General features: G+C 40.1%; 1 protein-coding gene across 1 annotated transcript in view; it reads right to left on the minus strand.

The window, feature by feature from the left end:
* Positions 1-9,182: 9,182 nt before the first annotated feature.
* The window catches only part of LOC127578292 (protein kinase C-binding protein NELL2-like), a 201,367-nt gene continuing 195,350 nt past the window's right edge, over positions 9,183-15,199 (minus strand). The window contains exon 20 of the mRNA XM_052030139.1: positions 9,183-9,458. Coding sequence (XP_051886099.1) covers positions 9,408-9,458 — 51 coding nt within the window. The 3' untranslated portion in view covers positions 9,183-9,407. The remainder of the gene's footprint in view (positions 9,459-15,199) is intronic.

Raw genomic sequence — 15,199 nt, forward strand, 5'->3', positions numbered from 1 at the left:
GTGAATTGTATTTGGATGTCTGAGGATATTGGTCCAGATTTTGTGATAAGTGATGAGCTGCCTTTGCCACTGTTGACCGACAAAAATATTCTGTGCCTACCTATTAGGAATATTGCATAGCCAAACAGTTGCATGAAGCCAACTCCGTTCTCAGTGATATGAATCTGTGTGGCGGCAGGGCTTGCTGGGAGGAAATCCTGTCACAAAGAGGGCATAAAATGCTGAAAGGACTTTGACAGCTGGCTCAGCTATAGATCACAAGATCACAAGACAAGGGAGCAGAAGTAGGCCATTCGGCCCATCGAGTCTGCTCCAAAGAAAAGGGAAAAAAAAGAAAAAGAATGAGAAATGGGGTGGGGGGGGGGTCAATGAAAAAAAAAATTCTAACCCCAATTTCCGGCCTTATCCCCATATCCCTTGATACCTTGACTAATTAGATATCTATCTATCTCTTCCTTAAACGCCTCCAGTGATCTAGCCTCCACTGCTGTACGTGGCAAGGAATTCCATAAATTCACTACCCTCTGGCTAAAGAAATTTCTCCTCATCTCTGTTTTAAACCTGTACCCTCTAAGTCTAAGATTGTGCCCTCTGGTCCTGGACTCACCCACCAAGGAAAACAGCTTGGCCACATCTACTCTGTCCAGTCCTTTAAACATTTTAAATGTTTCTATGAGGTCCCCTCTCATTCTTCTGTACTCCAGTGAGTACAGTCCAACAGCCGACAAACGCTCATCATATGTAGGCCTTTTCATTCCTGGAATCATCCTCTTAAATCTCCTCTGAACCCTCTCCAACATCAGCACATCCTTCCTAAGATATGGGGCCCAAAACTGTACACAGTATTCTAAATGAGGCCTCACTAGTGCCCTGTAGAGCCTCATCAACACTTCCTTACTTTTATACACTATACCTCTCGATACATTATACACTATAACCCCTAGCTTAGCCAGCTGTCAAAACACCTTGAATGTGTTTTGAATGTTTTTGATTTTTGAGACATTCAGAAACATTTCAACTCTATTACCTTTTTTTTTAAAAGATTTCTTTATTAGTCACATGCACATCAAAACACAGTGAAATACATCTTCGTGTAGAATGTTCTGGGGGCAGCCCACAAGTGTCGCCACGCTTCCGGTGCCAACATAGCATGCCCACAACTTCCTATTTTTAAATATTAAAAATCGAAATAAAAGGAATTATACAATTACAATTATTTAAATAAACTATAACAATTCAAAACCAAATAAATTAACTAAAGCCAATCTCGGTCTTGCTGATTTTGCCAGTACAATTGCCAGCGAATTACTGAAATTGGGTTCCATCTGAGGTGACTAAAGCTGGAACACAAATGAGGAAAATCTGGTGATCAGTTGCTTACAGATTCAGGAACTCTACATTCACACACATGAATATGATAATATATACCTCTCAAAATTTGGGCCAAATTAATTCTTGGATGAAAAGGGAACTAGAGGACTCATATTCCCAGGAAGTGTACTCTACATAGGTATTTCACTTAGCATTGTCCCACAAAGTGCTGATCTGTTGGAGTGCTATCGGCTTGGAAGTAAAGTATTTTCAGTGAAAAATGTTAGAAAAAAATTGTCGAAACTTTTCAGTTTACCACCATGTCGAATGCTTCCAGACAGTTTGCCAATTGTGATCATGTTGTTTACATTCACTTGGCCAATAAGAGTGCACTATGTCATTGGCACCCAGTCAATTAGAGTGCAGCACTTAATAACCTCCTTTAGAGCTGATAGCTGATACAATTCGGATGCTCATTCTCTGGAACACATCGTCAGTACTCAGTGCTAAGTATCAGTGTAAATATATAACCAAACACATGTTAAATCTTTTTAAGTCACTGATTATTCCTCAGTGGCGTGTTAAGATATCAATGCTTATTATGGAATGGTACTGGGGATGAAGTACATAAGTCATGTGGAAAGGATGGACAATCTGTGATTATTTCCCTAGACCAGAGAATGAGGTGAGATTCACTAACAATCATCAACTGGATGAGATTAACTTGGTTCCACTCTAAGAAGGGTCAGTAACGATGCACATAGATTTAAAATAATTAGGAAAAGAACCAATTAGATTGAGCAGATAATTCATGCAGCAAGTTGCAATGATTTGTGAAGAAATGATGATGGAAGCAGATTCCACTTTCAATAGGAAATTGGGTAGTACAAAGGAATTACAGCATACACAGTGGCCAGTGAGTCTGTCATATTTACAGTATACTTGCACAATGCAAGAGCCATCTGACTAGTCCCAGTTCCCTGCCTAGTCCTCATAACCCTGCAAATGTTTCCTATTAAATACTTATTGCGTCGTCTATTATATAATTGAATTCCTCATCACTACCCCTGGCAGTTCATTCCACACTGAAACCACAGAGTGAAAAGAAAAAAGAAAATTGAAAGACTATTGGAAAACAGAAAGATATAAGATATATAAGATATTTATTTATTAGTCACATGTACATCGAAACACACAGTGAAATACATCTCTTTGCGTTACTGAAAATGTGCTGGGGGCAGCCCTCAAGTGTCCCCACTCTTCCAGTGCCAACATAGCATACTCACAGCTCCTAACCTGTACGTCTTTGGAATGTGGGAGGAAACCAGAGCACCCGGAGGAAACCCACGCAGGCGTGGGGAGAACGTATAAACTCCTTACAGACAGCGGCGGGAATTGAATCTGGGACGCTGGCGCTGTAATAGCGTTACACTAACTGCTACACTACCGTGCTGTGTGAAACCAATTGGTAAGTTTTCCAAAAAGCAGAATTTGGCTTGATGCATCAATTAGAAACAGGGATGTTTAGCTCCTTAACCCCATTCCACCTTTCATTGCTCAATTTGAGATCTAACCTTTATTACTTTATGCCATTGATTGTCAAATTTCTGTCAATCCTAGACTAAAAATTAACAATTAACCCAAATTCCATTGACACTGCAGAATGCTCCACTCTTTGTGTGTAGATGTACTTCCAAATGTCAGGTCAACTGTTCCTTTTCTCTCTCCTCCTGATCTACCCAGTTCTTCCTACACCCATCCCAGCCCCCATCAGTCTATTTCTTTCACTTCGTCCAGCCACTCCTTCTGCCCATCAGCCGCATACTCCCCCCCCCCCCCGCACTGTTCCCATCCGCCCAGCCCACCTCCCTCATTTTCCAATCAGATTCCATCGTCTGCAATCCATTACCTCCATCTATCACCTCTCAGCCTCTGTAGCTATTTCCACTCTCCCCTTGTCTACCTACCTCTCACCTGCTTCACCTGGATCCACCTATCACTTGCTAACTCTTGCTCCACCCCTTCTCTTCACCTCTTTATACTGGCTATCTCCCCTCTATCTTTCAATCCAGATGAAGGGTTTCGACTCGAAATGTCGGCTGTCCATTTCCCTCCACCGATACTGCCTGACCTGCTGAGTTCCTCCAGCATCTTGTTTGTTGCTCCGGATTCCAGCAGCTGCAGTCCCTCATATTTCCAAGTTTCACTCCTGAAAGCTTGGTTCTAAATTTTAGATAATGTCTGCTAGTCTCAGGTTCCCCAAATAGCATAAACAGCTTTCCTCTAAGCAACCAGAGACAGAAGACAAAATTAACACATAGTGGTCATGGTCATTCATGCGCAAAAAGCTAATTGCAAAAAGATTTGATAAGGAGAAACAGGAGACTTACTTAAGAAATGGAAGGCAGATAAGGATAGAAGCTGCCAGTAACAAAGCATATCCTATGTTTAAACAAAATAAGCAGATGTAGGTTGGTTCAGAACAGCGAAGTTTCAAGACAACCCTGAGAGAGAAGTCAATGTCAAAGCAGACAGGAGTTTAATCCAGGAGTTTATCTCAATAATTGACGGCTGTCAATGTACATGCTCCCTACCCAATGCTTAACAGGTAAAATTATATTTGTGTAGATCATTGCTGATATACAGACTTGAATGTATCCTTGCATGAGAGATAAAGCATGCTATTCCTATCAATAAGGTGCAGAGATGAAATCATGAGGAGATATCTGCCATATCTCAAGTTAAAATGTTTCACAACATTCACACAGTTCTGCTGCCTCACAGTTCCAGCAATCATGCTGCATGGTTCAGAGGCCAGGAGACGTGCCCCATATAAATATAGAACATAGAACAGTACAGCATAGGAACAGGCCCTTCAGCCCACAATGTTGTGGCAAACCAATTCAACCAGTAATTAAAAGCCTACTAAACTAGTCCCTTCTGCCTACATGTCCATATCCCTCCATTCTCTGCATATTCACGTGCCTACCTAAGAGCCTCTTGACTGCCTCTGTTGTACTTGCCTCCACTATCACTGCTGGCAGTGCATTCCAGGCACCCACCACTCTGTGTAAAATATACTCTCCATCATATATTTGCTCCATGATGACATGGAAGCCATGATACAAGAGAACCAGTGAAGCCAGGTGTCAAACGAGAGTCATTGTTCCAACACTTCTCCTTGTCTTTCTTGCCAAAATATTACACCTCACCCTCAACAAACCTTGCATGTGAGTGGAGCCAACCTTCAGAACAAATGGGAAATGGCTGAAAGCCATTTTCTGCTACCATCCTGTGCTCAAATCACCTGACTTTGAAAAGTTTCTTTGTTATTGGAGAACTTGTCCCTGTGGTACGGCGCGTCTGGGATCCAATCCCAAGATTGATGAGAGAGGTCAGAGAGAGAGGGAGAGAGAGAAAAGGGAGAGAGACACCAGCCTGCTAGTTTCTCTATCGATGGATGAGAAACAATAACTGTGTCTGTCACTGCAATCCACGTATGGAAATTGGAAGTAATCCGGTGGAGTTCACTTTGTTGCTCACCTGTAGAAGGAAACAGGTATTTGTGTGGACGACCACGAGTTGGATGCTTTTCGGGGTGAGGAAGTCACTACCGAGTAAACACTGAGGTGTCGTTTGGGTTCCATCGTGGAACATTTGGATTTCGTAATTACTCTCCCTATGTTCTCTACATCTATGTCTTATCTTCAGACAACGGTGGTTGTTGAAGAAGCTTTTGCTCATGTTTCACTTTATGGGCTTGCTGAACTGAACTTTAAGAACCATTCCTGGACTTGGAGTTTGGGACTTTGCCACACACACGCGAAGAGTTTAGTTTTTGGGGTTAATGTTCAAGGTTTAACATTTTTACTTCTAACATACTAACATTTTTACTTTTATTTTTCTTATTATCATAAGTAGTGATTAATAGTTTTTAACACTGAATCATGACTCAGTGACTAGACTCCAGAACTAAGGTCATCTGACCCTCAATAGTTGAGCTGCAGTGTGTACACATTGCTTGCATTTTCATAGTCTTAGAGCTGAGTTCCAAGACATTGTCAGCTCCTTCATCAAAGCATATGAGAGGATGGGACTTATGTTGAACATCTGAAAAACCAAGGTCCTCCACCAACCTATCCCTGCTGCATCACACTGCCATCTGACAATAATCGTTGCTGATGAAACCCTCGAAGACGTGGACCACTTCCTATGTCTCGGGAATTACCTCTTGTTGAAGGCAAGCACTGATGATGAAATTCACCACTGACTTCAATGCGCAGCACAGTCCTTGGTGTTTGAGAGAAAAAAGGTGTTTTGTAGATCAAGACCTTGGACCTGCAAAAATAAATAGTCTGCCAGGCAGCAGTGATCGCTGCCATTCTACATGCTTCTGAGACCTGGACTACCTACAGTCGACACCTTAAAGGCAATGGAAAAATTCCAACTCTCTCTCTGCAAAATTTTCCAAATTCACTGGAAGGATAAGCGAACTAATGTCAGCATCCTCACCCAGGCCAACATCCCCAATGTTGGTTCCCTCATTATTCTCAGTTGGCTATGTTTGGCAGGCCACACCATTCACATGCCTGATGCCAGGCTCCCAAAACGGTCATGTTGCGTTCTATCACAGGAAGAGATCATTGTGAATGTTGTGAAATAGGAATGGCTCTAAAGTTTAGACAAAAATGTATGATTTTTCATTGTTTGAATAATTTGATTTTTTTTGTTGTTATAGAGTGTCCTGGATACATTAGAACCATTGAAATGTGTCCTTATTTTGGGCAAGTCAAATACATTGTTGTGCATAGATAGGTGACACAGGTATGGCAGCTGCTGGCATTGCTGTAAACTCTGCTATGTTCATTTAGAATGGAGTTCTGCCAGTGGTGTCATCATTGAAGCATGGATTAAAAGACTATCAAAGCTAAATGATAGAAACAGCATTCTCTGTTATCTATAGTATATTCTGTGAACTTTATTGCTTGAATGAGTTCTGAAGCTACCCAGCTTGGTCTTCCACTGTCAGCAGAGTGTCCCTGTAAGTGATGAAAATAGCAAAAAAAGTAGCACAATGGTAATAGGTTCCACTTTTGAGCTCTATTTTATGTCAATAAGCGTGGAAATAAGTGATGCACAGATAGAGACACCATCAAGTGCTGTGAGGGGCCTGAAAACTGTCAGGTATGTTAATGTGAACAGTGCCTGGAAGTACTTGGTCCTATTTCCCAATGGATGTTATTTCTCCATGAAATGATAGTTACCGATGTTTACTATGGGTTAGCTTGACGTTTGCACAATTTGCATGTAAAGACATGAGTGCTAACTGATCCAATTTCTAGACCCTACTTTTGTTAAAATTCTGAAACCATTTGGACCTGTGAACATGACACTCTTCAATGTCATTAATTTGATAAATTCGATTAACTTGATAGGTCTCTATTCCTGATTCAAAACCCATTTTGCCTTGGAATGTTCACGTTCTCATCTTCTTCCTCCACCATAACTTCTATTTAAATATTTCCATTTACAACATAATTATTAAAGTGATTTAAAGTATCCCCGTTACCCTTGTCTATCCCATCCCCTTCTTTTTCTACTAAGGTTGTTAAATATTTTTGAGCTTATTTTCATAAACCTTGCAAAATTCTTTTCAATCTCTCTTTTTATGGTGCTCACTCCTTGTTTTGTAACCTCTTCTTGTTCTTTTTAACTCTTCCAGTCATCAGGATCCGTTTTATTTTTTGCCTCTGTGCATTGTTTTTTTTCTCTTTTAGTTTTATGTTGCGTTTTGATTCTTCAGTTGTCTGTGGGTGTGTTTTTTTTTGAAGTAGAGAGCTTGCCTTTTAGTGTATTAGCTAATTCTGTATGGTATTAAATCCTCCTTTAAGCACCTTTGAACTACTGCCATTTTACCCTTAAAAGATTTGCCCCATTTACCTTGGACAATTTGTGTTTCAGAATCTGAGGACAGCTTCCCCAAAACTAAAATCATAGCACAGGGATTCCCTGGTTTACAAAAGAGGTGAGTTCCTTGAAAAGGTTTCCTTAAGCAAAATTTTGAAAACAGTGGGAGAAATACAACATAGGTATTTTGGTCAAGTGCATTCTTATGGGCCGAGAGTGGTATGCTGCTCAATCTAACAAAAAATAGATTCAGAGATTGAAGACACATACTGCGGTAGACAGCTATAAAGCAAATGGTATATTGGGCTTCGTTGCAAGAGGATTTGACTACAGCAGCAAGGATCTGTTGCTTTTGGGCCCTTATGAAAGCACATTTGGTGTGTAGTGTGCAGTTTTCTACAGTTCCTTATGTCATAAAAAGAAATTATTTGGCTCGTTGAGTCAATTCCAACTCACAGACCAATCCCCTTCCTCCACTGATTTTCCCTGTGGCCTATTCTCCTCACATTTTCATCAATCTTCAGATTCAACCACCCACCCACACTCAGGGCACAAGAAAATAGCAACAGGAGTGAAGCACCTGACCCCTAGGACTGCCCTGCCATTCAATATGATCATGGCTGATCTGCCCCAGACCGCCCTCCTCTTTTGTGCCACTTCCCCAAAGCCCTGAATTCTCTGACTTTTTAAAAATGTGTCTTTCTTCTCTTTAGATACCTCCAATGAGTTACCTTCCACAACCCTCTTGGATAGAGAATTCCAGAGATTCACCACTCTCTGAGAGAAAAATTCACAACCAGAGCACCCAAAGGAAACCCACGTGGTCTCAGAGCAAACATGCCAACTCCACTCAGACAACACCAGAAGTCAGGATTGAACTTGGATCGCCGGAGTTGTGAGGCAGCAGCTCTATGAGCTGTGCTGCTGCGTCACGTTTGGTCTCCATACCAAAGAGTGAAGATACTTGTCATAGATGGAGCTTGGGGAAAGTTCACCAGACTGATCCCGAGATGTGGATCTGCTGTATGTGGAGGTTTGCATTCATTACATCTTAGATGAATGAGAGGGGATCTAATTGAATCTTATAAAGTGCTAACAGAACGAGGCAGATAGGATGTGGGGAGGCTGCTTCCCCTGGTGAGGATGTTCAGAACGAGGGGGTCACAGTTTCAGGTTTCAAGGCATGAGACTTAGTACTGAGGTGAGGAGAAATATCTTGAGGCAGCAGGGTTGAACCTGTGGAATTCTCTACCACAGAAAGCTGTAGAGACCTAGTTGCTAAGGAACTGGTATGGTTATGTTGCAAAGGGCACCAAATGATATTGGGAGGGCATTGGAATATGGTATTGAGATATGACTATACTGAATGGTGGAGCAGGTTCAAAGTGCTGAATGGCCTACTCCGATTTTCTGTGCTTCTAAATACCCCAAAGAGTTAATGGTGTTACAACAAAAATCTTTTAATAGAATATACAGTAAATTGTAGCTGCCTTCTGTTTCTCCCTCTCTATCACTGGATTGAGTTTGATCATGATAAATGTTCACATAGAGTTGGGCTGTTACCTAAATTTGGCTGATTAATCAATTTGCCACCTTCTGCTTTTGTATTATTCTTTAATTTGCACATGCTTTTGAAAACTCATGATGCAAAATTGTGTTAAATTGATGAATACAAGTAGGTAATTTTGAAATTGAATGAAAACTTTTTAATTTAAGTTTGAAGAATTTGTACTAAGACAAGCAAATCAGCAATCATTGGAACTGGGAAACAACAATTCAAACAAACAATGGAAAAAATACATCACATGACTTTCCTTGTGTTAAAATCCTTGCTCTCTAGTCATGCTTATACATATATTCTTTCTAAACTTGCTGTTAAAATGTTTCTTTCACATACAATCTGACAAGTTTGTACTTGCTTTCAAATGGTTTTTGTTAGTTGTCAAGTAGCCACATGAGATTTAGCTTCAGTAATCTCAGTCCTTGCTCTACAATGGGATTTCCACTTGAAATAATAGCTTCAATTTTGGATGAATGTAAATCTGTATTTGGTATAAAGTTGTTTTCTAATAGGAAAGTTGTTCTTGTTCTTGAAGAGAGCTGTGTTTTGATAATAACTCTTGTCCTGCAGATTAAACAGGAAATCCATACAAATGGCACAACATACGCTATATATAGTACTTTTCGGCTCAGAGTTGCTGAAGGCACTGAGGATCCACTAAACAGCAGATGTGACCATTCTGAAGGAACAGAAAGCAAAAGAATAAGAGAGAGAATGTGAGTAAATGGTGCACTGCAAAACATTCTTTCAGACTGCCATGTAATAATTCATGTCAACGTTACAGATAATCAGTACAAGTATATTGGCCCGGATTTTGCAGGCAGCTGGCTCAAAATTCCCTTAATCACATCTCCTAGTAGAGAACTATTGATAGAATCTGTTCTGGTCCTTATTCATGAGGGCCTGCACTACAGCAGTCTCCCACTGGTTTATGTGGTCATGCTGGAAGAGGTGGAGGCTGAAAAAATTGACTCTCAGTTAAGCCACGCCCCTGGTTTATTTTCCTGTCAAAGCTGTCAAAACAATTAGAATGTTTCTATCATTCAGAATCAATCAAATGTGACTTAATTGAACTATTAACAAAATGTGTAAAGTTATTAAAAGCTTTTGAGAGGAAAGAAATTGCAAATTTAGAACATTTAAAATAATTCAAATCAACAGCTATGAAAAAAAATACAAACACTACAATCCCTTTCAACTATTCTCCTTCAATGAAGTCAACTGAGGTAAATTTCCTAGGTTATGTCTACCCTGGTGCAAGTTGTGAAAGTGAGCTTGACGAAAATGGGAGAATTGCCATAACTTTGTGATCCCTCACTGGGCTCCACAAGGAATAGGGTGACAGAGCTCATTAATGCAATTGTCAGCAAACAGTTGTGAGCAAGTTCGGAGCTTCTGCATTTGCAGATGCATGTTAGGAAATCCCAAACTTGCTGGCACTTAGGGAAAGCCTGCAGGCACATAGAACTGTTTCCAACCTCCCACTAAATCCAGCTAATTGCATTTAATAAATATGCTGCATCTAAGTTATTAATATAACAAGATTTACTTAACAGAGTTTCTTAACCCAGTTTAAGTATCTACTGCTAGTACTTTAGGAGGTACATTAATGCCTATTTTATGTAAGAAAAGGGCAGGACGTACACGGAAAAATCAAGACTTCCAAGCTGTCTTCCAAGTTCCACATCTCCTCGACTGTTCTTTTTATTACTACTTGTTCAAAGTCCTAGAATTCCCCACCGATTAGCACTCTAAGGGTATGTTAAAGGTATGAATGGCAACGATTCAAGGCAATTCACTACTAGCTTCTGAAGGACACTTGGGAATTGGCAATAAATGCTGACCTTCTCAGTGATGTCCATGTTCTGTGTATGATTTATTTTTAAGTCCACTTTGTCTCCAGTCCAGTGTGGGATACCTGCACCATTATTCATTACTGCTTACAACATGATATTGGTGCATATTAAACAGCCAGGCCTATTCTTTCTGTAAACCACATGTTAGTTGCTTTATCACTGACTCCACTCCGCTTACTTATTCTGCTGGCCCAAAGTTCAGGGTAATTCTGCTAGAACCCTAATGACAACTGAGGCAAATGTCTTCAGCATTCAGCTTTGTCCGTTTCTTCCCCAAGAATGATATTTCCATTGAGACATTGAGTTATATAACACGGAATCAGAGTCTTCAACCCGCTAGGTCCGTGATGATCATCAAGCATCCTTTTACAGTAATCCTACACTAATCCCGTTATTCTTCCCACATTTCCAACAATTCCACCCAGATTCTATCACTCACCAACTTGGGGCAACTTATAGTGGTTAATTAAACTATAAACTTGCATGTCTTTAGGATGTGAGAGGAAACCACAGCACCCAGGGGAAACCCATGTGATCAAAGATAAAACATTCAAATTCCAGACAGACAACACTGGAGGTCAAGATTGAAGCCAAGCCACTGGAGCTTTGAGGCAGCAGCTCTACTACATGTGCCACTGGGCGGCCCTGCTCCCACTGGAAGAATTCATTGTGTTCAATGGGGCATTTAACAGACCTTACTTTTTCTTGTTCCTACAACTACAAATCTTACTCCCAATCAGATATTTAACAATTCTCTCTGAACAAGATAAAATAGTATCTTGTTTAAAAAAGGATGTAGGCAAAAGGCAGGTAACTATAGGCCAGTTAGCTTAACGTCTGTGGTTGCAAAAATGCTTGAAGCTGTCATTAAGGAAGAAATAGCGAGACATTTAGATAGAAGTGGTTCCATCAGGCAGACACAGCATGGATTCAGGAAGGGCAGGCCCTGTTGGACAAACTTACTGGAGTTCTTTGAGGATATAATGAGTGCAGTGGACAGAGGGGAACAGGTGGATGTTGTATATTTGGATTTCCAGAAGGCGTTTGATAAGGTGCCGCATGAAAGACTTATCCATAAGTTAAAGATGTATGGAGTTGGGGGTAATAGCATGGATAGAGGATTGGTTAACCAATAGAAAACAGAGAGTTAGGATAAATGGATGTTTCTCTGATTGGCAACCAGTGGTGAGTGGGGTGCTGCAGGGGTCAGTGCTGGGCCTGCAACAGTTCATGATATACATTAATGATTTGGAAGAGGGGACCGAGTGTAGCGTATCTAAGTTTGCTGATGACACTAAATTGAGTGGAAAAGCAAATTGTGCAGAGGATGCAGAGAGTCTGCAGAGAGATATAAATAGGTTAAGTGAGTGGGTAAGGGTCTGGCAAATGGAGTACAATGCTGGTAAATGCGAGGTCATCCACTTGGAAGGAAAAAATAGAAGATCAGATTATTATTTAAATGGTGAAAGATTGCAGCATGCTGTTGTGCAGAGGGACTTGGGAGTGTGTGTGCATGAATCGCAGAAGGTTTGTTTGCAGGTGCAACAGGTTATCAAGAAGGCAAATGGAATGTTGGCCTTCATGGTTATGCTGCAATTGTACAAGGTACTGGTGAGACTGCACCTGGAGTACTGCGTGCAGTTCTGGTGTCCTTACCTGAGGAAAGATATACTGGCTTTGGAGGTGATGAAGAGGAGGTTCACCAGGTTGATTCCAGGGATGAGGGGGTTAGCCTATGATGAGAGATCGAGTCGCCTGGGACTATACTCGAGGGAATTCAGAAGAATGAGAGGGGATTTTATAGAAACATATAAAATTATGTAAGGGATAGATAAGATAGAGGCAGGAAATTTGTTTCCACTGGTAGGTGAGACTAGAACTAGGGGACATAGCCTCAAGATTCGGGGGGGATAAATTTAGGATGGAGATGAGGAGAAACTGATTTTCCCAGAGAGTGGTGAATCTGTGGAATTCTCTGCCCAGGGAAGCAGTAGAGGCTACCTCATTAAATATATTTAAGAGACAGTTAGATAGATTTTTGCATAGTAGGGGAATTAAAGGTTATGATGAAAAGGCAGGTAGGTAGATCTGAGCCCACAGCCAGATCAGCCATGATCTTATTGAATGGCGGAGCAGGCTCGATGGGCCAGATGGCCGACTCCTGCTCCTATTTCTTATGTTCTTATGTTCTAGTAATTGCTGTTATGGGTGAATGTTCATTCCAGCACTCAGAAGTTACTTCTCTATTCCTAATTAATTTTAACTTTTATTTGATAAACTCACACTTAAGTAGAGATGAACAACTCAATTACCTTGGATACAGAACTTCCTGTTGATTATACAGATGATTCATAATGTACAATGATACATTCAATCATCATAAATGATGCAGTGACCCAGTTAAATTTCTGCTTCAATGTCTGGCTCCACATCACACTAAAGAAAATTCAGGTATCATTTAAAAAATACTGATAGTAAACTACAAATATATATTCATGGTTAACTTATCATGAAGAGTACAAGCATAGTACATATGCAGGATTATGTCATGTCCCCACTCATGATTTAATTATGTCAATAACTAGCTTGTTTGTGTAACTAAATAATTGCAGCCTATTAATCTACTAAACCAAAGCTATACTCCAAATTAAAAATATATGGGATTGATATTGATATCGGGGAAATATATTAGGGAATCATAGTAGAAGAAATTCATTAATTTCATAACAATGAGGAAAGGGAATCTCAAAAATGTGTTATAGAATTGTTCTAGTAAACTAAGCACCCAAGCTATTTTCTAATCACAAACAATCCCATTCACAAAAATGGCTATGATTACATAATGAACATTAGTTCTTCGGTTGCCAGTGTTCTGTCCTGCAACCTATTAGTGGCAAGAAGTGAATGGGCCTGATGCCTGCCTCAATGCACTTGGCACTATATATTGTGAAAAAGAATTCACATATTATAGTAATTTGGAGTCTGTTTCATGGTGCAAATGACAGTGACAAATGACTGTGTATGAAGTCACTTGAACCCCAACCTCAAAGAACACTACATTGTAATTATTACTAACTAACCATTATTCTGTAGGCACAACTTGGCACTTAAAAAAAAATTAAAATGTTTTCATCTTGCATGTATCAGGTAGAATGTAAGCTTTGATTTATGGTGGAGGGGTTTACAAGGAAACTTTGGTGCATCTATTATAACAAATGGCATGGAGAATATCAGATCAGTTTAACCTGCCTCAAAAATGAATAAATGTACTTAATCTAAGAGCTTTTTCTTACCGGTTTAGCATTTTCCATCTGAAAAATGAATTTGTAAGGGAACGGTGGATGTTTTCTGATGTTTGCAATTTAGACTCCAATCTTTCTTCTTATTTTGAGTGAGATTTAAATCAAGGCTTCCACTGGTTTCTCACATAGGCTTAAAACATCCCATGGCAGTGTATCAATGAACAGCTGGGGAGTTCTCCTCAGAATACTCACCAATAGTTATCCCTCGACCCAGCATCATGAAACAAATTTTATGGTTATTACTGTTGTATTCTTTTCTTTTTAAGAGCACTCTTTAAGCAAGAGTATAGAGTATACTTATGAACATGTCCAGTTTCTTGGGTATGGCAATAAACAAAGCAGCCATTGTTTACAGCACACTCAGCAGTAGTTCTGTATAATTAATCACAGAGAAGTGAGCTGGTTGCAGTGTACAGCTACTTCATAGCAGTTTGTGGAGCTCTGCTCTCTGCAAATTGGCAGCTGGATTTTCTGCATTAGTATAGTGAAATGTACCAAGCAAATCACTACAGATGCTGGAAATCTAGAATAAAAATGGTCTGGCAGCATGTCCAGAGAGATAAATCAGCATTTGAGACCAATGATTTTTTTTTATGAACTGGAAAATGTTAGAGATGTAACAACTTTAATAAGGACAGAGGCTCATTGTGAGGTGGGTATTGGGTGGGGTTGTAGAAAAGGACAAAAGGGAAGCTCTGTGATAGGTTGGAAGTTTGGAAAGAGTAAAGGGCCAAAAGGATGATAGTGCAAAGTAAAAGGGGGTGAGATAGTGGAATAAAATATAAAATTTTTTTCCAGCTGCTGTTGAAATAAAGGGGACCAGTGGGGTACAATCTGAAATTGTAGAACTCATTATTGAGTCCTGAAGGCTGCAAATCATTGGATTTGAAGTTAGTGTTGCTTGAACATTTTCTAAGCTCCATTGAAAAAGTTCAGGAGGCCAAGGACACAAAGCCCAGAGTTGGAAAGGGACAGAGAATTAGAATGAAACTGACTTTTGTTTCTCTCTGCGTGGATGCTACCTGACTTGTTGAGTGTTTCCAACAAATTACAACGGATTATTCTATGGATTTGCAACGCAATGTGCCTGTGCCAGCTCTTCGAAAGAGCAATCGACTTCAGTCCCAACCTCCAGCTTTTCCCCTTTAATCTTACGATTAGAACTTTCAAGGGCATATCTCTGGATTTTCAGAAATTCTTTCACTCCTGAGAGCTGCTGTAAACTCAATGGGCTGAATAGTCTCTTTCTATGTCATAAGAAA

The sequence above is a fragment of the Pristis pectinata genome, chromosome 15 (genome assembly GCF_009764475.1).
Source record: "Pristis pectinata isolate sPriPec2 chromosome 15, sPriPec2.1.pri, whole genome shotgun sequence".
NCBI classification, from domain to species: Eukaryota; Metazoa; Chordata; class Chondrichthyes; order Rhinopristiformes; family Pristidae; genus Pristis; species Pristis pectinata.